At 40.5% G+C, this 25,304-nt stretch overlaps 1 protein-coding gene across 1 annotated transcript; it reads right to left on the reverse strand.

Moving 5' to 3' along the window:
- Positions 1 to 1,391: 1,391 nt before the first annotated feature.
- Positions 1,392 to 10,568, reverse strand: TLR4 (toll like receptor 4; the record flags this gene model as incomplete). Its single annotated transcript, XM_079706624.1, has 3 exons — positions 1,392 to 3,657; positions 6,006 to 6,172; positions 10,476 to 10,568. The coding sequence occupies 3 exons, from the start codon at positions 10,566 to 10,568 to the stop codon at positions 1,392 to 1,394; spliced, it is 2,526 nt and encodes an 841-aa protein (XP_079562750.1).
- Between the last annotated feature and the right edge of the window lie 14,736 nt (positions 10,569 to 25,304).

A 25,304-nucleotide genomic window follows, 5' to 3' on the forward strand; every position in this document is an offset into this window, starting at 1 on the left:
ACTTTCACTAGTACATAAGACCTATAAACACACCCAGGCATGTTCAGCAACTCCAACCATGCTCCAACCAAAATACACTCTGGAACACTCAGTCACAAACACACTCCTAAATGTGGCCATATTTCCAGTTTTTGACAACTGTATTTTCCAAGTGTCCTCATTGCCCTTTCTTTGCCTGCACCATTCTGGGAAAGCTGGCTGCATGTGCTTTTCAAAGAATTTCCTTAACATGACCCACAGTAACCTCAAGGACATTACTTTCTCAATGAAAATATCTACTCTTTCCTAAATGTGATCATGGAGTGACATCCAACAGGAAACAGCAATGTGTGCTCCCCACCTCGAACCATTTCAAAATCCCCTGAAAGATTCAGTGGACCATCAAACAATACTCATTTGCTGCAGAAGAAACCTTTGCTGCAACTCCCATCATGCAGTCACCCCAGCTGTATCAGCCCACATGTTTCTGGGGTCATCAAGAAGAGCTGACCTCCTGAGGTCATCCCACCTCCTGCCCTGCCTCTAGCCTGAATTGCTCATGATGAGACCAGGAAGCTGGACTTGTTTCCCTCTATTACAATAAGTGCCACTTTCAACCAAATTATTTTAATGCTTCTTTCATGACAGTCATAACTTGGTAGGTAATAACTTCAGAATGGCATCAAGTGACAAAGTGACAGAGTATATTTTACATATTTGCTCAAAAGTTAGTGGCTAAAAATATGGATCTTTCCAGCATGTCTCTAACAGCCTTATTTATGATATGGGTTTATACAGAAGACACGAAAAATGAGAACTGGATTTGTAAAGACAAAAAAATATCAGGGACTAGTAGTTAATAAATAGAACATGCTAAGGGGTAACCAGGATATTTGTGAATTGACTTAACGTAGGGGGTGGATCTGAATCTGGAGCCTTTTGAGTCACAAATAGAATTTAAATTATATTCAAAAGAAAAGGGAAAAGTGAGCCAAGACCTAGATCAGTTGAAACTACCAAAACCGCTTTGTTTTAACATGGCTAACACATATAACATGAGATGGTTTCTACTCAAAAGACGAAAGAGAAGAAGTCTGCCCTTTTCTAATCTCACTGAGGCCCAATCTCTTAGTTCTAATCCAATTTGACGGGTAAGAGTTGAGTTGACTTTCCCTGTCCTGGTCTCCTTAGCTGAGTTGGTTGAAACATCCACCTGGAAGTTCTGTACTTTAGTACAGTGTTTATGCCCTCTACATTGTAAACTCCATGAAATTAGCAGTCCTGTATATCTTGTGCACCACTAAATCACCAGCCTTTAGCACAATGCTTGGTACGTTGCAGCATTTAATACTTGTTAACTGAACAATCACTGTGTCCAGCTGGGCAAGGAGCACATCAGGAGATTTTCTTCCTCAAGTGGAGGCCATTGCTTCCTGCTGTCTGCTGTCTGCATCTGCTGTTCCTTCTGGCCTCCATGGTTTACCATCCAGCAAGGCTTTTCTGAGTCGTCTCCAGAAGATATGCCGCCCCAGGACACTGTCCTCCCACTCCAGGTAGGTATTCCTGTTTAGAAGGCGATACAGCTCTACCTGCTGCCGCAGCAGGGACTTCTCCAACTTCTGTAGGACTATGAAGATGATGCCAGCACGGCTACTAAGAAACTGCCAGGTCTGGGCAATCTCATACTCAAAGATACACCATCGGCTCTGGATGAAGTGCTGGGACACCACGACAATAACCTTTCGGCTTTTGTGGAAACCTTCCTGGATGATGTTGGCGGCAATGGCTACCCCAGGAATAAAGTCTCTGTAGTGAAGGCAGAGCTGAAAGGGGGGCACCCCCTCCTCCAAGTTCTTTACCAATTCATTCCTCACCCAGTCTTCGTCCTGGCTTGAGTAGATTACAAAAGCATCATAGGTGCTTTCACCTCCACCATACTTTTTGCAGCCAGCAAGAAGCATTAGGTGGAAATAGAACTTATAGACCAGGACTCCTGCCACAGATACCAAGAGGATGGTGAGAACCGACACACTAATGATCATCTTGTTCATCTGACAAGTGGCATTCCTGAAACTAAGCACGGGCATGCCCTGCATATCTAAAGGTTGTGTACACATCATTTGCTCAGCTTCCACCAAGAGCTGCCTCTGGTCCTTGACCCACTGCAGGAAACTCTGGTGTTCACAAACACAAGCAAAGTCATTCTGAGTAAGATTTAACAAAGCAAGGCTCCTTGGCAAATGCTGTAGTTCTTGCTCCTTGGACTCCATGATACGGTTGAAACTGCAATCCAGAACCTGGAGGGAGTGGAGTGGTTTATAAGGAAGTGTATCCAATGACAGGAGTTTGTTGTGACTCATATTTAGCACCTGAAGTCTAGGGAGGGAGTGAAATGCCATCTGGGATACCTGTTCCAGTTGACACTTAGAGAGGTCCAGGATGATTAAGTTAGTCAGTTCTGTGAAGATATCAGGAAGCAAGTTGTTCTGAAAAGAATTGCCTGCCATTTTCAAGGTTTGGAGGCTGACCAAGCCATCAAAGATGCCATGGAAGACAACTCGGGTGTTGGTATAAGAAATATCAAGGTAACGGAGATTTCTGAGTGATAGGAATACTGAAAAATCATTGGCCTGTTTCAGATTGGAATGCTGAAAATCCAGATGTTCTAGTTGCTCTAAGCCCAAGAAATTTGAATTCATAGTAATGACATCATTGAAGCTCAGATCTAAATGCTTCAGTTTGGTTGTCCCAAAATTAGTGCAAGAACAGCAACCCTTGAAACTCAAGTGATTTCTTTTGAGATCTAGAAACTGAAGGTTTGGTAGCTCAAATTCAGTAAAAGTGCTCATACCTTTGTTGTCTATGAAAACAAACTTTTTGAGAGAATTGAGCTTCAATGTGGGAAATTGTTTAAACTTACAGTTAATCAATTCTAAGTGTTGCCATCTGCAATCGTTAGGAGGGGCTTCTAGACTGTCTAAAACCAGACTCAACAGAGAAATCACAGAAACATTTACCAAACAATTAAATAAGCCTGTATCATCCCTTGGGAATTCACTGAAGTATGCTATCCGAAACTGTTCAAAGGTCAAATTGCACAGTCCCTCCAGGACAGATCTGTCAAAACTTTCCAAGATCCTTTCATTTTTAAATTCTCCCAAAACCAACCGATTGATTTTTAAACCAGCCAGACCTTGAATACAAATTTTCATTACATGTGTACTATTAAAATTACTTCGCAAAGTCAGTTCATTGAGCTTAATTTCTTTAAAGGTGCCTGGTTCAATAAAGTCTAAAGGGTTCAGGGACAAATCTAAAGAGAGGTTGAGTAGGGGCATTTGATGTAGAACCTTCAAGTCTTCGTGATAAATATTTTGGATTTTGTTATTAGAAAGATCCAAGTGCTCCAGGTTGGACAGGTTAGAAAAATATTCAGGAAACTTGAAGGAATGGATAAGATTGTGAGCCACATTAAGCTCCTTCAAGGTTTTGAGATGCCCAATGGGGAAGTCCTCTAGAGATGCTAGGTTTGCCTCCACAGCTACCAGCTTCTGTAAACTTGATAGCCCAGAAAAGGCTCCCAGGGCTAAACTCTGTATAGGGTTTCCTGTCAATATCAAGGTGGAGAGGTGGTTTAGGCCCTGATATGCATCATCTTCAATCATCTGAATTTCACATCTACAAGGAAAAGAGATACAGATTACATAATATTTCTGCTGGATAAAAAAACAAAATGAAATATGAACACAGTCATCTAGGTCTTCACACAGATATGACATGCCATATTATGATGCATAGGCAAAAATATCAAGCAAGACAGATGAAGCAAAGAAGAAACCCCACAAATTTGGTACTATCATACTGACCCCCATGACAATCTCTTTTTATCACACTAGGCACACATGCTAAGCAAAGGCAGCCCATCCAACAGAGGGAAATCAGTCAAAGATCAATGATTGGGGCACGTGAAGACTGAACCTTGGATCAACTTTAGCCATTTCCTGACACACATAATTGTGATTATATATCTGATTGGTACAAATGAGACAGATAGTTGTTAGTTGTTAGGCATGATACATGACTAGTGAATGTCAATTTCAAAGGTATAAAAAATTACACCAAAATGTCACAGATATCCTTAATGTTCATGAGAAGTTCTCCATATAGGGCTTATCACTTAATATTAATCAGAGTATTAAGATGAAGAGAATATTTAACTTGGAAGCAGGAGATGTGAACATGAATCTCTGGTCTGCTGTCAACAAGGCATGTGCATGTATATGAATCCCTTAAACTCTCCAAGCCTCAATTTCCTCATCTACAAAAAGAAAAAAAAATGTATCAATAGATTTCCATAGGAAAAAAAGGCTGCCTGGTCTATCACAAAGCGTCCTTAGAAGATAAGTGGAGTTACTGTATATGAAGAACACTGTGAAGCAACATGAAAAGTCAAGAGTATCTATTGCACTGTAATCTGTCCTTGCCCTAATCCAGAATCTCCTCCTGGCTAACCAGGAAGGGGAGCTAGCCTCTCTCCAAGCACATATTTAAAGCCTCTGTGGGTAGTTCCTTGGGTATGTGGTGCGTCGAAAGTGAATTATAAGGGACATTGATGAGAAACTTTTGTTTAAAAAAAAGCGTTGGTCTGTCTACCTCAATTCAGTATATTTCTTGACAAAATTCTTATTCAGAAAACTGAAATTTATAAACCAATGGAATGCTATAATAGTATTTTATGCTTATAAAGTCTACAAGGTTTTTAATATATATAGCTTGTTAACATTTAGTATCACAGTTAACCCTATGGGGTAAGGTTCACCATTTATGTTTCACAGATATGAAAACTGAGACTCAAGTCACACAAAGTAACATGCCTCAGGCCACATGGCAGTATATGTTGGAGGAGGACCCAGCTCAAGTCTTCTGACCTCCATAAGGCTCTATGTCACTGCCTTCAAAATGCTTGATCCCCCCTTTGTTGTAATCTATCAATATCCAAGTTAGAGTATAAAACATAAGATGATCACTCTTCTGCAGAAATATCTACTATCCTCTTATCCTTTATTAAGAGTTTCTATAATAAAATGTCATACATAAAATGTTTCTCCATTTTTCACAAACCCTTATAGAGATTATATTCCATTATCTATTACATTTCTAAATAAGGTCCCTGATGATGAAAATGATTTTAGGATTCAATTCCCCCCAAAATGATGATAATAACTTCACCTGTTCTAATGAATGATATATATACTTCCCTGTATCAGAAAAATAAAACAATAGTCACTGTTCTTTCTCACAGCAGATGTTTTCCTTTGATCTTGTTATCTTTCTCTTTGGGTTACTTGTAACCAATTCTAATTCCTTATCCTCTACCCCACTTCCAATATTCTAGACATTATTTGAATCCCACGCAGTTCATGAACTCTATATTGATTATTCACTGCATAGAAGGCCCCTTTTCTGTACAACACAATGTCTTGCCTCTAGTTTGCAAATAACTTATCACCTACTCTTATATATTACTATCCTTATTATCTCAGGTTCAAAATCCAAAATCAGAACCACGTAGCACGTGTTGAATGTCTACTATGCTGAGCACCATGCTCAGGATTTAAACATATCAATTCTTTCAAGTGAATATGCCCTCCTTAACAGCTAGGGTTGTATGTTATATATCAACATACTCTCGTTTCCCAGCAGAGTGAACAACATATAGCAAGTAGTCAATAAATATCTGCTGATGAAAGAGTTTGAGTCAATGTACTCCCCTAACTTAAAAGAAAATCAAAGATAGAATTGTCCTTAGAGAGGGTCTCATCCAACTGCTCATTTCACAAATAAGAAAGCTGAGACCTGGAGAAGGGAGGTGGCTTGCCCAAAGTTATATAGCAAGTAAGATGTCTGTTGAATGAATAAATAGGTGAATGAAAATGAGACTTCATTAATCAGGGTTTCTGACTTAAGAATGAAATGATAAAACAATGAACATTTCTCCATGTACAATGGTAAAACTCATACATTACCTGGATAAATCCAATATCTGCAGTTCTGGGAAGTTGGAGAAGCTATGGCTGTTTAAATGACTCAGGTGGTTAAAGCTCAGGTCCAGTATCTTGGTCGATGTGGGGATGTTGTCAGGGATTTTGTAGAGATTCAGCTCCATGCATTGGTAACTAATGTTAGGAACCACCTGAAATGATCAGATATTAGATGCAGTGTCTTGCTGCATGCATCTTACCAGACCTCCCAGCAACTCTCCTCTCCTAGGCCAGAGCCTGGGATGCCACTGGGACAAGCACAGGGGCCAGTCAGCCGTCTTTCATCCATCCACCCATCCATTCATTTATCCACTCACTTCATTCTTATAAAATGTCTTACTCTAGATTAGGAAGGGAAAAGCACCTACCCAATGTTTAACCTCTGCTATCACAATGGCAGCATTTAGCGAGAAGCAATGGAGTCAAGTGGTGAAGAGCTGAAGCTCTAGAGTCCAAAAGCTCTGGGTTTCACCCTATCTCTTCCCTGTGATTTGCAGCAAGGGATTTTGTTGTTGTTGTTCTTTTTTTAAAATTATTTATTTGTTTGTTTATTTATTTATTTAGGACTGTGTTGGATCTTCGTTGTAGTGCGCGGGCTTCTCATTGCGGTGGCCTCTCTTGTTGCAGAGAACAGGCTCTAGGTGCACAGGCTTCAGTAGTTGTGACACGCAGGCTCAGTAGTTGTGGCTCGCGGGCTTAGTTGCTCCATGGCACGTGGGATCTTCCCGAGCCAGGGATCTAACCCGTGTCCCCTGCATTGGCAGGCAGATTCTCAACCACTGTGCCACCAGGGAAGTCCCATTGTTGTTGTTTTTCTAAATACACCTCTTGTTGTATACAAGCTTAGGGAGACTGCGAGTCAGGTGTCCAGACCTTCCTTAGTCATAGCCCAAGTTTTGCCAATTGTATTCTTTCCCTTAGATCAGTGACCTTTGAGCAGATGAGATAGAAATGGGGACAAATCTTTGAAGTGCATAGACTCCAGTGGTGGAACCTAGTGAATAAGGTCAAGCCTTGATGCTGTCTTGGTTCCTCTGCTGATTTCTATCATACTTTCCCAAATTCTTTGTAAGCCTTGTTCTCTAAACTCCCATTTAATTTCCTAATTCTCTGATTCTTCAACAAAATTCCTTGCTTAAGCCAGCTAATTTTGGTTTTCAGTTTAAAACCAGTAGAATCTTTTAAAAGAATTAATGAGATAAGGTATTAAAGAGATTATCTCAAAGCCTATTACAGTGTAAATGATCAATAAATGTTAGCATGTATTATTATTGGCTATTATTAATTCCCCACTATATGCAGACTTGTTTCTTATATGTTACATGTTTGAATTTAATCTTCAAATAAACCTTTTTAAGAAGAAGAATTCAGTGAGATGAAGTAACATGCGTAACATCTCACAGGCCATAGTGCAGCTCTTTGCTTTATTCACTTGTCTCCTGAAATGGTATTCCTCACAGAATCCTCACAGCCCATACCGTCTAATAGAGGATGGTGCCAGGCATCATCCCTTACCCTCTTTTATCCTCCTTCACAGGAGGCATCACTATCTAACATTATGCCTTCTATGTGATTGTTCCATACGTACTGTTTGTTTCCCTCACTAGATCGTAAGCTTTGAGACTCTAGCTCTCTGTCTCCAGCACTCAGAATGATGCCCGGAAAATGGTTAATGCTCAATAAATATTTGTTGAACAAATGAATTGATAACTGATTACATGGAAGTTTATTCAAATCCCAGTTGAAGGCATTTTCTGCTAAGTGCTGTGGGCAGCACAAAGACCAATGTGATAAGGCTCCATACTTCAATGAGCTCACAGTCTAGAGTAAGAGTTATGATAGGAGCACAACTCATTCCTGAAAAGGGTCTTAAACCAGGCTTGGCAAGTATTCCCTTTGGTTCAGAAAAGATAGAGATCAATCCTGGATCCAGGGATTGTAGATTGTAGAAGGCTTCCAAAAAGAGAATATTTCCAGGTGGGTCTGGAAGGATAAGTTGAGATTTGGATATGGAAAGAGGAAGAATGAGGGAAGAGTGTGAGTACACAGGGCTAGAAAACTAGCTCAGATTAGCTGGTGTGTGGCAGGAGTGGTGAAACCTAAGCCAGAGGGGAAGCCAGAGCCAGATCAGGAGGGCCTCATACTTTGTCCTGTGGCAATACTTTTAATCACTTAACACATATAAATTGAACAACTACATGTGCTAGGCACTGGAATAAAGTGATAAATAAAACCAGCAATGACCTTGCCCTCTTACAGATTCCATTTCAACAGAAAGACAAACAGTGAACTATATATATATATATATATATATATATATATATATATATATATATTCACAACACTATATGTATTTTATATATATAGTATATATATGTATACTCAATGATGTGATAGAAAAAAATAAAGCAGCATAGGAGATTAGGGTCAAATATAGGGAGTGGGGAGCTCTATATGAGGCAATCAAGGAAGACTTCCCAGAGGAGGTGACATTTAAGCAGAAATTTGAATGAAGTGAGGGATTAAGCTATGAAAATATCTAGGGCTGCACTGTCCAATATGGTAGCCACTAACCACACACGGCTGTTGAGTATGAGAAATGTGGATAGTTTAAATATGATAAATGTAAAATATGTACAAATCTCAAGGACTTAGTACCAAAGAAATAATGTAAACTATCTTGTTAATAGTCTAGTATATATTACCTTTTGAAATAATATTTTGAATATACTGTCTTAAGTAAAAATATTATTAAAGTTAAATTCACCTGTTTGTTTTTATTTTTTGAACTACTAGAACATAGTTTAAAACATAGTTTTAAATTCAGTTAGTTAAAATTAAGTTAATTTGGTTAAATAAAAATTTAGTTAAATTTAGTTTATTAAATGTATCATTTAAATTTAAATAATATCATGTGACCCATTGAGCAGCAGTGATCTAGGGGGAAAGCATTCTAGCTAGAGGAACTAGCCAGTGCAAAGGCCCCATGTTAGGAAAAGGTCCTAATAGCAATGGAAAGTTATTAAAAGTTTTTAAGGACAGTAATTTGTTAGATCTGAACCTCAGGAAAAACAACAACGATGACAAATAAACAGCAGACGAAAATGAGCAGATTAGATTAAAGGAAGGGGGCTAAGGGGTCAGGAGATGAGTCACTGCCCAAGAGTCAAGGCCAGGGGAACTGAGGATCTGCCCTAGGGTGGCACTGAGGTGATGGGCAGGGTTGGACAAGTTTCAGAAACTGAGAGCATTTGGGGCATGGGAAATGGGAGGAGCCAGGAGTGGCTGTAATTTTATCCTGGGGTGACCATGATTGGAGGATCTATACCCACTAACTTTCCAAAGCAATTGTGAAGTCCATGCAAAGGAAATCCTTCATGAATGAGATTACAAACCAGCTGGTTGGTGTTTCACAAAGAAAGAAAGCATTGGGCTTCCCTGGTGGTGCAGTGGTTGAGAAACCGCCTTTCAGTGCAGGGGACATGGTTTCAATCCCTGGGCCGGGAAGATCCCGCATGCCACGGAGCAACTAAGCCCATGCGCCACAACTACTGAGCCTGTGCTCTAGAGCCCGCGAGCCACAACCACTGAAGCCTGCACGCCTAGAGCCCGTGCTCCGCAACAAGAGAAGCCACTGCAATGAGAAGCACGCGCACCACAACAAAGAGTAACCCCCACTCGCCGCAACCAGAGAAAAACCTGCGCACAGCAACAAAGACCCAATGCAGCCAGAAACAATAAATAAATAAAATAAAACAATAAAATAAATAAATTTATTTACAAAAAAAAGAAAGAAAGCATTGCCTTAGCTGACATTTTGCATCTTTCCCTGTCTCTTTTTCTTCTCTCTTCATTGCTCTTTCTCTGTCTTTCTCTGTATCTCTGTCTCTCCTTTTCTTTCCCAACTCCTTTTCTTTTCATTTTGTGGACAGAACTATGACTAGATTCAGAAGTCTGAAGTCCACTTAGAAAGTTCTTTCTATTAAGAGACCAAAAAAATCTTCTTCCTGAGATTGAAAGGGGCAAAGCAACAGCTTGAAACAGAGTGTACAAACCACCAGCGTTAAGCAATGACAGGAAACAGGCTTCTTACAACTTTCTATTAAAGCCTATAATTCTTTTATCAATGTGAAAACTAGTCTCAGAGAGGTTTAATAACTTCTGCAAGGTCACAAAGCCCAAAAGTGAAAGAAGAGTGATTTTAAGCAGGTCTATCTGACCTGAAGTCCCTAGGAGCACTTTAACTCCTAAATGGGACATGACCCTATGGGCTGCTTGTGAATGTCCTATAGCCGTGAATCATTTGGTCCCTGTGGTTTCTTAAGTTTTTAAGGTAATTTGATGTCTGTTTGCAAATGAAAACTAACTGGGGCCCGTCATGGGAAACTGAGCAGAGAGCAGTTTTTCAGAAGCAAGGCAAAGCTCCAGGAAGCCGAGCTGACTCCAACCACATACCTGTACACAAGGGTCCCAGCTCTCCGACCTCAGGCAGAAGAGGAAGGCCATGGCTGGGATCAGAGCCGCAGCCAGGCGGGTGCGAGGCATCATCCTGGCATTTTCTGTGACCAAAAGTGGCCTTCTGGAAACATGACCCTCTGTGTCTGGCGGTCAAGGCAGCCTCCGAGGCCCTGTGCTGTCTTCTCTTCCCTGCTCGGTGCCCCAGAGCACTGACTGTATTCAAAGCAGTGCTGGGTTAAGGGAGGAGAGGAAGTGAGAGTGGCAACCTTAGCGTTCTGGACTTTTGTTTCTCTAATATTTATCTCCTCTGTCACTGGAGGGGAAGTTAGAAGAAGAAGAAGAAAATGTCTGCAGACCAGAGGCTGGAGTAACAGCAAGAGGAAGCTGGCTTTTATCCCAGGAGGTCATCTGACCTCAGGATTCGTGAGTTTAGGAAAGTAATCAGACTGGTCATACAGCATGCGTGACTAACTACCTAGGACGGTGGCTTCCCACTTTTGTTTTAGTAGTGGAAACTTACTGTGTGTATTAATTTCCTAGGCCACTACAACAAAAACCACAGACTAGGTGGCTTAAACAACAGACATTTATTTTCTCACAAAGTTCGGGAGGCTAGAAGTCTGAGTTCAGAGGGTCAGCAGGGTTGATTTCTTCTCAGGCTCTTTCCTTGGCTTGTAGATGGCCGTCTTCCCCACCTGTGCCTTCATATGGTCTTTTCTCTGTGTGTGACTGTGTCCTAAGTTCCTCTTCTTATAAGGAAATCAGTCAGTCAAACTGGATGAGGGCCCACCCTAATCCATTACCTCATCACCTCATTTTACCTTAATTGCCTTTTTTTTTTTTTTTTTTTGCGGTACACAGGCCTCTCACTGTTGTGGCCTCTCCCGTTGCGTAGCACAGGCTCCGGACGCGCAGGCTCAGCGGCCATGGCTCACGGGCCCAGCCGCTCCGCGGCATGTGGGATCTTCCCGGACCGGGGCACGAACCCGTGTCCTCTGCATCGGCAGGCGGACTATCTACCACTAAGCCACCAGGGAAGCCCTTAATTGCCTTTTTAAAGACCCAATCTCAAAATACAGTCACATTCTGAGGTACTGGGGTGAAGACTCCAACCTATAAATTTTGGCGGGGGATACTATTTAGCCCATGGCACTGTCCAATTTTATGAAATCAAGAGTCATAAAAAGTAAGCCCACATTTATGAAACATTGAAAATAAAGCTCCAGTGAAACACATTTTGAAAAGTGCAGGAATATTGGGAAAAGATTGGGATGAAAAATCAAATATACCGAAATTCAAATCCAGCCTAGGTGATTTATGGTCTTGTAGCATTGATCAAGTCACTTAAACTATTGAGACTTAATTTCTGGTCTGTAAAATGGGATAATAGTTCTAATCACAACAGAAGTTCACATTTATGAAATTTCATAAATATAAAGCCTTGTGATGCAAGCCACTAAGCATTAGTTTTCTGGTCTTTAAAGTGGAGATAATCACATTTGTCTTGCATGATTGAATTAAGTTAATTTACATAAAATGCCTAGTCTAGTGCATGATTCATCAGGATATTCCATAAATTGGTAGCTATTAAGGAGATTAAAAATATGAATGTAATGAGGATAATAATTCAAAGTACTGTTACGGGATTAAATAAGATGGCATTTGTAAAGCTTTGAGGACAGAGAGTGTCTAGGGTGTAAGAAGTGCAGTGTAAGTTTCTGTTAAATAAGAACGTAGGTTAAAATGGGGATGGTATTTGTATTGTATCCTAAATAGTTCTACCAAGACGTCCCCCAGGCACCTCAAATCCAACACATCTAAAATCAAGCTAAAAGGAAGCATGTCATAGGGGACAGAGCACAAACTCTTGCAGACTTCTTCAACAACACTGCTGTAAAATTAAGCTAAAAAGAGTCCCCCTGTCAAAGTGTTGCTTTAAGGATTGATTGAGACTATGTAAAGGTCTTAAAGCAGTACCTGGCACAGAGTAGGTGCTCAATAAAGTTTAGTTCCCTTGAAAGTTAACAGCATTTTACTTCATAGTCATCCAAAATGGAAATCTTTTTGGCTTCCTCATTTCTCTCATCAAATGTATATTAACTATATTTTCATATTTTCTGTATTCTTGATGCTTTGGCATTGGTGGCCTTGCTGATGAGGATAGACTGGGCTAGTCAGTTCTTAGAGATCGCAAATGATTTGCCCTGGAGCATATTTTCATATGCAAACTAACCAAACCAGAGCCCATGCTCAGAAACACCTCCTCTATCTGGCTTTTATACAGTAAGTCCCCTACAGATGAACCTTCAAGTTGTGAACTTTCAAAGGTGCAAATGTGAGTTTGCATGTCCAATCACGTAAGTTAGTTCATGTGTCTGGCGTACATTGTCACATGCATGCATCCTCTGCAAGTGGTTGTGCTTTTGTGTACTTTACTGTACAGTACTGTATAGAGTACAGTAGTACAGTATCTTTATTTCAAGCTAGATCTGCGAGAGGACAACTTCATTGAACTCCTTGCTGTGCAACACGAGGAGCTTACTAATGAAGACCTGATGGAACTGGAGGCCCAGAGAAAGGATGAAAAGAGACAAGAGGAAGAAGAAGTAACTGAAGAACCAAAGAGATTCACAATGCAGGAAATGGCAAAGGGATTTTTTTATTTGAGGAGGCACTGTTAGTATTTAAGGCACAGGACCCAAACATAGAGTGGTACGCAAAGGTTGTAGCATCAGCCATTCAGAATGCAATCCAGTGCTACCATGTCATCTGTGACGAGAAGAAAAGAGCTACTACCCAGACATCACTGGATTGTTTTTAAAGAGGGTAGATAGTATTGAATCCAGCAAGGAACCAGAATCTGTGCCATCCACGTCAGGCATGAGTGAAAGTGCAGCTTGCCCTCCGTCTCCTGTTGCTGACGATCCTTCAGCTCTACCATCTCCCACCTCCTCTCCCTCCTCCAGTCAGTAACTCTCCTTGCCTGTTCACTCAATGCCAGCCCCTGTATGCTAGCTGTTGTACTGTACTACTGTACTTTTCAAAGTACTGTAAGATTAAAACTGTTTCCTTTATTGTTTTTGTTTGTTTTTTATGTATTATTTGTGTGAAAAGTATTATAAACCTATTACAGTACAGTACTATATAGCCAATTGTGTTACTTGGGTACCTAGGCTAACTTTATTGGACTTAGGAACAAATTGGACTTTAGAAAGTGATCAAATGGAACTCATTTCTGAGTAGGGGACTTACTGTAATATAGAAGACAATGTTCTTCTGCCTTAATCATCACAGGGCCAGGTACCAGGCAACTAGAGAAAGCCCGTTCAGAGCCTGCTGAACTTAAAGTATCCAATCCTAAGCCTGCTTACCCTGCTTTTTCTTGCCTTTCCCGCAGAAGCCATAATAAAGGCCCCTGCCCACGCCTTCCCCTTGCTCCTTCTGCCTCCTGATGGACTCTGGTGCTTCCCCGTGTGGCTCCTCAGGGTGTCACATGCCCCCTCCTCTTGGGAACTGTAAGTAACAAACTATCTTTTCAATTGCAATTGTCTCCTGATCTGTCGGTCTCACAACACCTGCATAATAATAAAAATCAGCATTTTAAAACAAAACATTCTACCAAGGTCTAGAGATTTCTATCTGTAAAATAATTCTAAAACGTCAGTCTTCATTAGTATGACCATTGAACACATCCCTTGGCCTAGAGTATTGCAATGCACTGCTCAAGGGTCTTCCAGGGTCCAGACACACTTCTTCCAAAGTCTCAACACTTGTTATCCATCCTTTATCCCCAAATCAAAGCAATCTTCCTAAAATGCAAGTAAAACTATTTCATACCATGTCAATAATATTCTGAGGCTGTGTATTGCCTAGACCCCAAGCATCTTGGCCTACCCCCCACTACACACACACACACACACACACAGAGTCACCGAAGTGTTCAGCTCCACAGCACCAATTCTATTCTACACTATGGAAGGGGAACACAAATCTGTGTTGATTAGGGGGTTATCAGTGCCACAACCTTAGCATCCTGTAATATCCATTTCATGATGATTATAAGAAAGTAACAAGAGTGACCAATCACAACATAGCCTGGCTCAGGGAAGAAAGCCCCTCACAGTTTGGCATATCTAAGAACCAAATCTGATTCCATTCAACAATTCTAAGTTTCACATTTTTTCATATGTTAACACCTCTCAAATCAGAACGTGTCTCATAATTGACAACATATTATAATTATCATTGGCAGAGTTTTTTTTTTCTTTCCTGGTGACAAATAAGGTAATGGTACATCTAACAATCAATGGTACGTTATATTCAATGAGGAACAGTTTGTCAATAAGAAGACAAAAACAAACAGACAAAAAACCCACAAGCTCCATTCAAATAAATAAAGAAAACAAATGGTTGGAAAATAAAGAGATTTGTTTCTTAAGTACCCCTTAGAACATGTACTAGAGTAATGAGCATTTTGCATCTACAAAGAAAAATAGAGTACTCAGTGTTTCCTAAACTTTTTGACCCACGGTGAATCTCTTTTATTCTTGGATACCCATTACCAGGCCTGTATCCATTAGCATACTGTGGAACCATGTTCCTGTGATCTATAGTACAGAAAATGCTACTCTTAAGCAGAATCATGAAGGATATTCTCCTGGCACCCAGCGACCCATTCCCTGTCTTTAGGGCTAGGTCATCACATGAAGTACTGCCCTGTATTTTTTGTCCAAATACCCCTCCTACCAGTGGTGAGTGAGTGCACCCCACAGGGACTATCAAGGTAAACAGCCTAAGTAGTGCCTACTCCTCCCCAGCCTGAAATGTCTATGGCACTTCTGTGTTATTTTAAAAATTACTTTGAATTTTCTATCTCTGTATTGTTTGTCTCTACCAGTAGACTGTAAACTCCATGAGGGTAGAAGCTTTGTCCAGTTTCATATATATTGAATGCATGGGTATATACTCAGTAAGTAATTAATGAATGGATCAATGAACAATATATCTGAATTTGTTCTTAATATGCAGCTAGTATTTTAGAGTATTTGTCCCTCTCCAGTAATGTGATTCTCTTATAATATGTTCAGTGATTATTCTGGGGCTTTCTTACTATTCTCATACTTTTAAATACTTGTTCTTTATACTTTATTATGGTTATACTTTTCTACTCCCGAATATTCCCTGAGGGTACATGTGCCCCAGTTTAGGCAACACAGAATAATAGAGTCACAGCAAGTGGGTTGGGATAGAAGTCCTTATTGCATTAAACACCATGCCTTGTCTTGGGTTAGAAAAATCTTCTTTGTCTCTTTGAGTCATGAACCTGAGGCAGAGGCTGGTTGATTATGAACAAGAGAGTCTTTCCTCTTTGTTCTGTCTCTGTACTCCTCCAAATCATTCAGTGGATCTCTGCTTGTCCATCCAGACCCTGGAAAGGCATGGCGTAATATATAGAAGGCTATATTTAAAAATATTTAATTATTCTATTTACTGTCTGGCACCATCATTTCTTTGTATGTGACTTACCTTTAACTTCACCGAGTTTCCTTAACTGTGTAATGGAAATAACACTGTGGCCTGATCAATAATATTGTTTGAGGGTTAAATGAGATAGTATATGTGGATGTACTTGTAAATGTTACAGTTCTACACAAATGTTGAGTACCATTCACTCATTCAGTCATTCATCCAATATGTAGTAAATGCTTAACATCTGCCAGGCACTGTTCTAGGCACTAGGATACATCAGTGAATAAAACAGACACCCCTGCTTGCATGGAGCTCATGTTCTAATGAGGAGAGAGCCAAGAGCAATTATAAATAAGTATGTTACACAGTATGTTAGAGGATGTTAAGATCTATGGGTGGAAAATTAAAAGAGCAAGTGGTAAAATTCAATGAAGAGTGGTAACGGTACTGAAGTTTTAAACAGGGCAGTCAGTATGGGCCTCCTTGAGAAAGACATTTCGAGCAGATTCCTGAAGGAGTTGCTAGCCATGAAGGTATCCGGGAGAACATTGGGAGCAATTTTGCCCCTAGGGGACATTTGGCAATGTCTGAAGACATTTTTGTTGTCACAACTTGGGAGCAGTAAGTGTTGCTACTGGGATCCAGTGAGTAAAGCCAGGGATGTTGCTAAACATCCCACAATGCGCAGGACAGGCTCCCAATCCAAAATACCAAGAGTGCCAAGGTTAAGAAACCCTGGATTAGAGGGATAAGCTGGTGCAAAAGCCTAGGGGCAGGAAATTGTCACAACCAACAAGGAAGCCAGTGTAGAGATGCACAAGTGACCATCTAGATCACTTAGGGTGAGGTAGGCCATTGTAAAGACTTTTGAATCTTCTTGATACCTACCCCAGGCTCCCCAGGCAGGCACTGTCACTCTCTTCTCAGTGCTCCCACAGTAACCAGCTGTCATGCTCAATAGCGATTAATTTTCTGCATGTCTCACTAGGCTTTCAAGTCCTTGATGATAGCAGTCAAATCTGGTCCATCTCTGTACACCCTGTGCCTGTCACAGTGCTTAATACCCAGTAGGAGTTCAATGTATGTTATTTGCATCAATGATTATGATAATAACTTTGGATGATAATAGCAATTGATTTTATTTTTATTCAATATACAGGCTAATAAGATCCATGAAAGGACAGATTTTGTCAGTTACATTCATAGCTGTAGCCGCAATGCCTAGTCGTTACCAAGTACATAATAAGTGCTTAATAAACACTGATTGAATAAAAGAATGAGTAGGTTATATACATAATCAGCCCTTCCCTTGATTTCTATCAGTCAGATTTCTCCTCTTCTTAGCAACTTCTCTTGAAAAAGAGGAAAGAGAAGTTGAAAAGGAATATCTGCTCTTTTTTCTAGAAGACAACCTATGACAAAATACTCTGAGCTGGTAAGCTGATGCGACCGTGCTACACTGGCAGGTCACATTATAACACATAAGTGTAGACAGCACATGCTTGCATAACCCAGGGTAATCTTTGGAAAAGGGTGAGGACATAAATCAATCAATCAAGCTGGTTGATTCCACACGTAGCTCCCCTTTTCTCCTATTTCCCACACTAGAGGAATCCAGAAATCTGGAGATGATCCGATGGGGAAAGGATGAACAAATATGCAACCTGGGTAAATAAATGCACATGGAGCACTGCAAAGTATCCAGTGAATGCTTTCCTTGAGGTTCAAGAGATACAGTTCAATCCATACAGAGTGGAAAGGATGGTGCAAGATTCAGAGTGACATTCCTAGTACCTCAGCTTTATCCTTAGCCTTTGAGAGAACCCTACTTATAAGCTATCCCTTCCTCTGCAAAAAGTATTATACCTAAACCCTGTTCCTCACGTGCTCTCCCAGACCCCTGCAGACCCTTGGTCCTTAACTCTTCTCTTCCTTCCAAAGTCCAGGCATTGTGTTAGCTACAGACTTATTAATATGAGTTGTTAGTTTTTCCCTGTTTGGCTTGGTGGTGTTGATGGGTAGGGGAAAGGGGAAAATCTACAGATTCTAAGAAGAGCATAGGACAATAAGACCCTTGTGGATTGACCACCAAGTAGGAGGAAAAAAAAAAAACTAAAATAAAAAGAAACCCAAAGGATGATGCTTACATGATGAAAGTGAAACTCATTTCAATCAATTATTTTATATTTGATGCTTATATAAATACTTGCCTCCTTTCCTGGTCTGAGTCAAAGTAGGGGAAAAAAAATAGGGGAAAACCTTTCCTAGTGCCTTGGTCTTAGATGGTTGAGGCTCCAGGGAGCAGGAAGATGAAGAGAGAAAGAGAGAAAATAAAAAGGTTTGATGTGACATGTGGAAAGGGATTGTGCTTGGGGTAGCATAAAATATGTTTAGAATACTAAACATAAACATGCTTCTGTTTTGACTCCGTCCTTTTGATCCATGCCAGAGACCATGCCTTTTTCGTCTTTGACTCCTCTAGAGCTCAGCAAAGGGAACTGCTCAGAGGAAATAGCCATCAAATGTGTCCTGAATGACTCAGCAAAGGAACAACTCTCAATGAGTTGGCATGGAATAATAACTGAAATGTATGGACTATGCATTTGATTGGGAGTTTTTGCTTCTAATGCTTCATCATGTCTTAGCTGTGTGACATCAGCCAAGTCATTTAACTTCAATAAGCCTTAGTTTCTCCTCTGTAGAATGCTTCCTATAAAGACAAAATGAGATAACGTAGGCTAAGACCATGACAAATTAAGTCTGTTAGTACTTGATGAAGATTTCTCACTGCTTATGGAAAAGTAGCACCCAATGCTCCTTTCTGATCACAGACAGCTTTTTCTGGGTTGACTTCTTAATATCTTTGAGTTAGTCTGAGTTTCCCACAACTTGAGAAGATGCAAAGTAAATGGGTGATGGAGCTCCTGTAACTTTGTATATTGGGGTTTAAGTCCCACAACCTGTTTCCCCCACTGAAAGAGCACATGTTACTTTATGAGGGCTACTGAAATTGAATGTGAAAAGGAGGTGCTGACTCAGGGTGTTTGGGGAAAAAATCTTGTTTTCCAAGGCTTCAGACTCAGCTCAAAGCAGATCGCCACATGGTTCTCTGTTTCCTTCTTCAGCTTCCTCTATTCCCAGCCCCTCACACTCCTATATAGCAGTCAAAGTGACTTCAGTTTCTACCGGATTTTTTTTTTTTTTTTTTGCGGTACTCAGGCCTCTCACTGTTGTGGCCTCTCCCGTTGTGGAGCACAGGCTCCGGACGCGCAGGCTCAGCGGCCATGGCTCACGGGCTCAGCTGCTCCGCGGCATGTGGGATCCTCCCAGACCGGGGCACAAACCCGCGTCCCCTGCATCAGCAGGCGGACTCTCCACCACTGCGCCACCAGGGAAGCCCTCTACCGGATTTTTTTAGAAATATTGTTCTGACCCTTATGCATACTTATGTAGTGGTTTTTTTTTTTTTTTTTAATTTATTTGGTTGCACCAGGTCTTAGTTGCAGCAGGTGGGCTCCTTAGTTGCGGCGCATGGGCTCCTTAGCTGCGCTATGTGAACTCTTAGTTGTGGCATGCATGTAGGATCTAGTTCCCTGACCAGGGATCAAACCTGGACCCCCTGCATTGGGAGTGTGGAGTCTTATCCACTGCACCACCAGGGAAATCCCATATACTTACTTGTTTCAAAAGACATTTTATCATAGCTCATGATCCTCTCAAATCCAGAAACCCTCCAGGACAAGAACCTTACTTTGTATGTATATGTATTCTATGTAGCACTTTACCCTGTAGTAAAAATCAACTAATGGAAAGAAGGAAGAAATAGAGGGAAATAATAAACGGACTTGATAGCAGAATACATTTTTAAAAGTAAGGTTTGGAAAGCTATCTATAAAATTATTTGACACTATCACAAAGCACAACGTGAAGCTCAAAAGCAATGCAACTAAAAGAAAAATTCTCATTGCCTAAGAACCGAAGTGAATCCTCTCTCCATTTCCTGTTAGTAAGGTGCTCTGGGGCTGCACAGTCAGGCCTACACAATGAAGCCCATGGGTTCAGCTGCCTTGGGCCTCTCAAAAGGCATTTGCTTCATTTCCACCAACCACAAGCCTTTGCTTCTGCCTCTGTCCCAGTCCAGCTGGACAACACATGCTAGAGGACTGGCTATTCTAAAATCTCTCTCCTACTCGTGATAGGTGGTTTCCATGGAGGTCCCTCAGTCCCATCTAACTCTTTCACCTTTAAATGTGCTGAAGAGTGAGTTTGAAATTAGACCCAGAGCCATATGGGAAAGCTGAGGGCAGCATATGGTTGCAGATTGCTCAATGCTGATTGATAGCATCTTTAAGCTCACCTTCCATCTCTCTTTACACAGGAAACAGTGATAGGGTTGGAGTTCTGTATTTTGAATTGCTCTGTCCTTCATGTGGGAAAATGAGACTCATAATACAGCATCCATGTTAAAACTTGTTTTAGTTTCTTGGTCATGGTGGAGGTAGAGTACAAAGAAATATCTGTACTCCTACTTGTGATCAATGGGAAGTAAACTGATAGGGATAGAGATTCAGTCTGTGAACCTGAATGATGGTCTGTCCTGTAGAAATGCGACTTTAAGTCAAACCTAACTAGGTCTCACCTGCAGATTTAGGTCATGCCAACATAAACTGTAGATGGGGATGAATCAGTCCCATGGAAAGAGGGAGTATATTGCTACAGTTATTACAGTGAGATGATAAGAGGAGGGAGAAGTTCTGTGGTCCAAGCAGGGAAGCTTTTTTTTTTTTTCTAAACAAGCTGACAAATCTGAAAAGAAGAGGATGCAAAAAAAAAAAAAAAAAAAAAAGAAAACGCAGGGAGTCAACTGCAAAGAATCAAAGAGAAAGAGTAAGCATGCAGAAGGAAGTAAATAATTCAGGATCTATCTCTGCAAATGCTGGGCTACAGCATGTCTTACCTCACTTCACAAACAATACCATCATTACTGCAAGGACAAATACTGTCCTTATGACAAATTATGACAAATGCTGTCATAATTGAGCAAATTTCAGAAAGCTCAACTGGGTCAATTGGTAGTGGTTTGTCTCTTTTATGAAGTCAAGTTTTCAAGAAGGAAAGCTCTTGTTTCCATGAGTAAGTACATTTTTTGGTTTGTTTGTGAAAACTAAAACTTAGCTATACAAATGCACTTTTTCCTATAATTAAGTCTGACAGAGCTGGAAATCAAAACCAGATTTCTTTTTTAATTCCAGCTGCATAATTATACTGTATTATCAAGCAAATAAACCAACAAACAAGTAGACATAGAAAAACCCTTTAACATGGAAAAAGGGAGAATCATCACAGAATACCCTGGGGAAGAAAGACAAACAAGGAGAGAGAAAGGGTTTTAGAACTTTGAAATACAGCAAATCAATGTGATTCTTATCATCATCACCAGTGACATCATTAATTGAGGTCCAGTTCATGTACCAGAGAGTAGCTGTGATAACAGTATATCACTGAACCATCACTGGGGCCGTAAACAGCTTTAATGAGACTTACAACACCATTCCCTTAAACTGTACAATTCAACGTTTATTTTAGTATATTCACAAAGATGTTCAACCATCACCACAGTCAATTTTAGAACATTTTTTTTTTTTTTTTTTTTTTTTTTTTTTTTTTTGCGGTACACGGGCCTTTCACTGTTGTGGCCTCTCCCGCCGCGGAGCACAGGCTCCGGACACGCAGGCCCAGCGGCCACGGCTCACGGGCCCAGCCGCTCCGCGGCACGCGGGATCCTCCCGGACCGGGGCACGAACCCGCGCGCCCTGCATCGGCAGGCGGACTCTCAACCACTGCGCCACCAGGGAAGCCCTAGAACATTTTTGTCACTGCAAAAAGAAACCCTGGGTCCTTTAGCAATCAATGCCCTATCCCATGACCATTGCCCTAGCTCTAAGCAACTATTATTCTACTTTCTGTCTCTATAGATGTACCTATTCTGAACATTTAATATAAATGAAATCTTATAATATGTAGTATTTTGTGACTGGCTTCTTTCACATAGCATACTGTTTTCAAGGTTTATCCATGTTGTAGTTGTATCAGTACTTCATTCTTTCTACGGCTGAATAAAATTCTATTGTATGGATATACCACAATTTGTTTATCCATTGATTAGTTGATGAGCATTTGTTTCATTTCCAGCTTTTGGCTATTATAAATAATATTGATGTAAACATTTATGAAAAAGTTTTTGTGTGGACATGTTTTAATTGCTCTTGGGTATATACCTAGGAGTGGAATTACAGAGTAATATGGTAACTTCATTTTTCCTCATCTGGGGAACAGCTAGACTATCTTCCAGAGTGACCATTCCTGCCAGCAATGTGTGAGGGTTCAAATTTCTGCACATCCTCACCAACACTTGTTACTGTCTTTTTTATTACACCCATTCCAGTGAGTGTGAAGTGATATCTCACTGTGGTTTTGATTTGCATTTCCCTAATGGCTAATGAGGTCAGGCACCTTTTCAAGTGCTTATTGGCCATTTATATATCTTCTTTGGAGAAATATCTATTTAAGTTCTTTATCTATATTTTAACTGAATAGTATTTTTATTATTGAGATGTGTTTTATATATATAAATATATATTCTGGATACTAGTCTCTTATCAGATATATAATTTGCAAATATTTTCTCCCTTTCTATGGGTTATCTTCATTTTCTTGATAGTGTCCTTTGAATCACAAATATTTTAAGTTTTGAAGTTCAGATTATCTATTGTTTCCTTTGTTGCTCATGCTTTGATGTCATATCTAAGAATCCATTGCCAAATCTGAGGTCATGAGGTCGTGAGAATTTTATCTGTATGTTTTCCTATAAGAATTTTATACTTTTAGCTCTAACATTTAGGTCTCTGATCCATTTTGAGTTACTTTTTGTATATGGTGTGAGATAAGGATTCTTTTTTTTTTTTTTTTTTTGGCTGTGTTGGGTCTTAGTTGTGGCACTTGGGAATCTTCATTGTAGCATGCAGGATCTTTTGTTGCAGCACGTGGGCTCTTCATTGTGGCACAGGCTTCTCTCTAGTTGTGGCATGTGGGTTTTCTCTCTCTCGTTGTGGCACATGGGCTTTGTAATTTGTGGCACGCAGGCTCTCTAGTTGAGGTGCGCGAGCTCAGTAGTTGCAGTGCATGGGCTTAGTTGTCCTGCGGCATGTGGGATCTTAGTTCCCTGACAAGGGATCAAACCCACGTCCCCTGCATTGGAAGGCAGATTCTTTACCACTAGACCATCAGGGAAGTCCTAGGATTCATTCTTTATTTGATTTTCCCACCACAATTTGCTGAAAAGATTAATCTTTTCCCATTGGCATCCTTGTTGAAAATCAGTTGATCACAGACACATGGGCTTATCTCTGAACTTTCAGTTCTGTTATCATACTGATCTATATGTGTATCTTTATGCCAATACCACACTGTATTGATTGCTGTTGCTTTGCAGTAAGTTTTGAAATTAAAAAATATCAGTCTTCTAACTTTGCTCTGCTTTTTCAGATTGTTTTGGCTCTCCTGGTTCTCTTTAAATTCCATGCAAATTTTAGAATCAGCTTGTCAATTTCTACAAAGAAGTCAGCTGGAATACCAATAGAGATTGCATGAATCTGTAGATCAATTTGGGGAATTTAATCATCTTATCTATTTTAAGTCTTCTAATCCATCTAACAATCTAGTGATTTTTTCATTTCAGTTATTGTACATTTCAACTCTAGAATTTCCATTTGGCTCATTTCTGTAATTCTCTGGCCTACAGTTTAGCCTATATCTCCAGTGAATCTAACAATATCTTCCCAACTGCCATCCATCACAAGCTCCACTAGTTTTTTTTGTTGTTGTTTTTGTTAGTTTTTCACATCTTTATTGGAGTATAAATGCTTTACAATGTTGTGTTAGTTTCTGCTGTGCAACAAAGTGAATCAGCTATATGTATACATATATCCCCATATCCCCTCCCTCTTTAGCCTCCCTCCCACACTCCCAGTCCCATCCCTCTAGGTCGTCACAAAGCAAGAAGTTGATCTCCTTGTGCTATGCGGCTGCTTCCCCCTAGCCAGCCATTTTACATTTGGTAGTGTATATATGTCAATGCTACTCTCTCACTTCATCCCAGCTTCCCCTTCCCACCCTGGGCCCTCAAGTCCATTCTCTACGTCTGCATCTTTGTTCCTGCCCTGCCACTAGGTTCATCAGTACCGCTTTTTAAAATTCCATATATATGCATTGGCATACATTATTTGTTTTCCTCTTTCTGACTTACTTCACTCTGTATGACAGATTCTGGATCCATCCACCTCACTACAAATAACTCAATTTCATTCCTTTTTATGGCTGAGCAATATTCCATTGTATATATGTGCCACATCTTTATCCATTCATCTGTTGATGGACATTTAGGTTGCTTCCATGTCCTGGCTGTTGTAAATAGGGCTGCAGTGAACATTGGCTCCACTGTTTTTGTGAGAGTTCTTGAGCTTGAAATTCCCCACTCTCTTGTAAATAAAGTCAGTTCCTTTGGGAAGAGATTAGGGACTACCTGTTTTAAGGCCTGCTTCTTCCCCTAGGCAAAATCTCTGAGCCAGGGCTCTGAAGCTGGGGATTGGGGCAATGCTATGATTCTCTCTGAGTTACACTTCCCACTTTAGGAGCTGAGTGCTCAGTGGATAGGAATGGATGTAGCATCAGGTCTTCTTGGCTTGCCTCTCTCAGCATGGAACCACTGCCTTAGAAGCTGGGACAAGGAAGATTGGCTTCTCAGTATTCTTAGTGATACCTGCCCAAGGTAGAGCCTCCATGCCATTAGTCAGGACTGAGCAGAAGAAGAAAGAAGTCACCACTTGGCTGCACTCACACAGAACTTAGCCTCAGCAGCAAGTAGCTGGGGCAGGATGAAAAATGCTGACATACTGCTCCCCCTGGGAAGATAGCCCTTCACCTGGGAGCTGGGGGAGATGGAGTCCTGTATTCTTGACAGCATAAGTCTAAAGTCCAGTTTCTGTTTCACTGAGCCGGGAGTGGGGAGTGAGTGAGTCTTGCTTTTGATACTATGGATTCTCATTGTTCTTACCAAATTTTAGTAGATTTTCTTGAATATATGTTTTGCATTTGCTATATGCCATTTGGACCATTTCCAGAGACTTTGAATGTTTTCTTTTTTCAATAATTTTTACCAGTTTCTATGGGGAGTATGTCTACACAGCTCCTCATGCTGTCATTCCAGAAGTGGATCTCAAAAATATGTAATATTTATACCAATGTTAATAGCCTAAAAATAAGACCAACAATCATAGGACAGGCAATGGGCAAGAAGAA

This window comes from Hyperoodon ampullatus, assembly GCF_949752795.1.
Source record: "Hyperoodon ampullatus genome assembly, chromosome: 6".
Taxonomy (NCBI): domain Eukaryota; kingdom Metazoa; phylum Chordata; class Mammalia; order Artiodactyla; family Ziphiidae; genus Hyperoodon; species Hyperoodon ampullatus.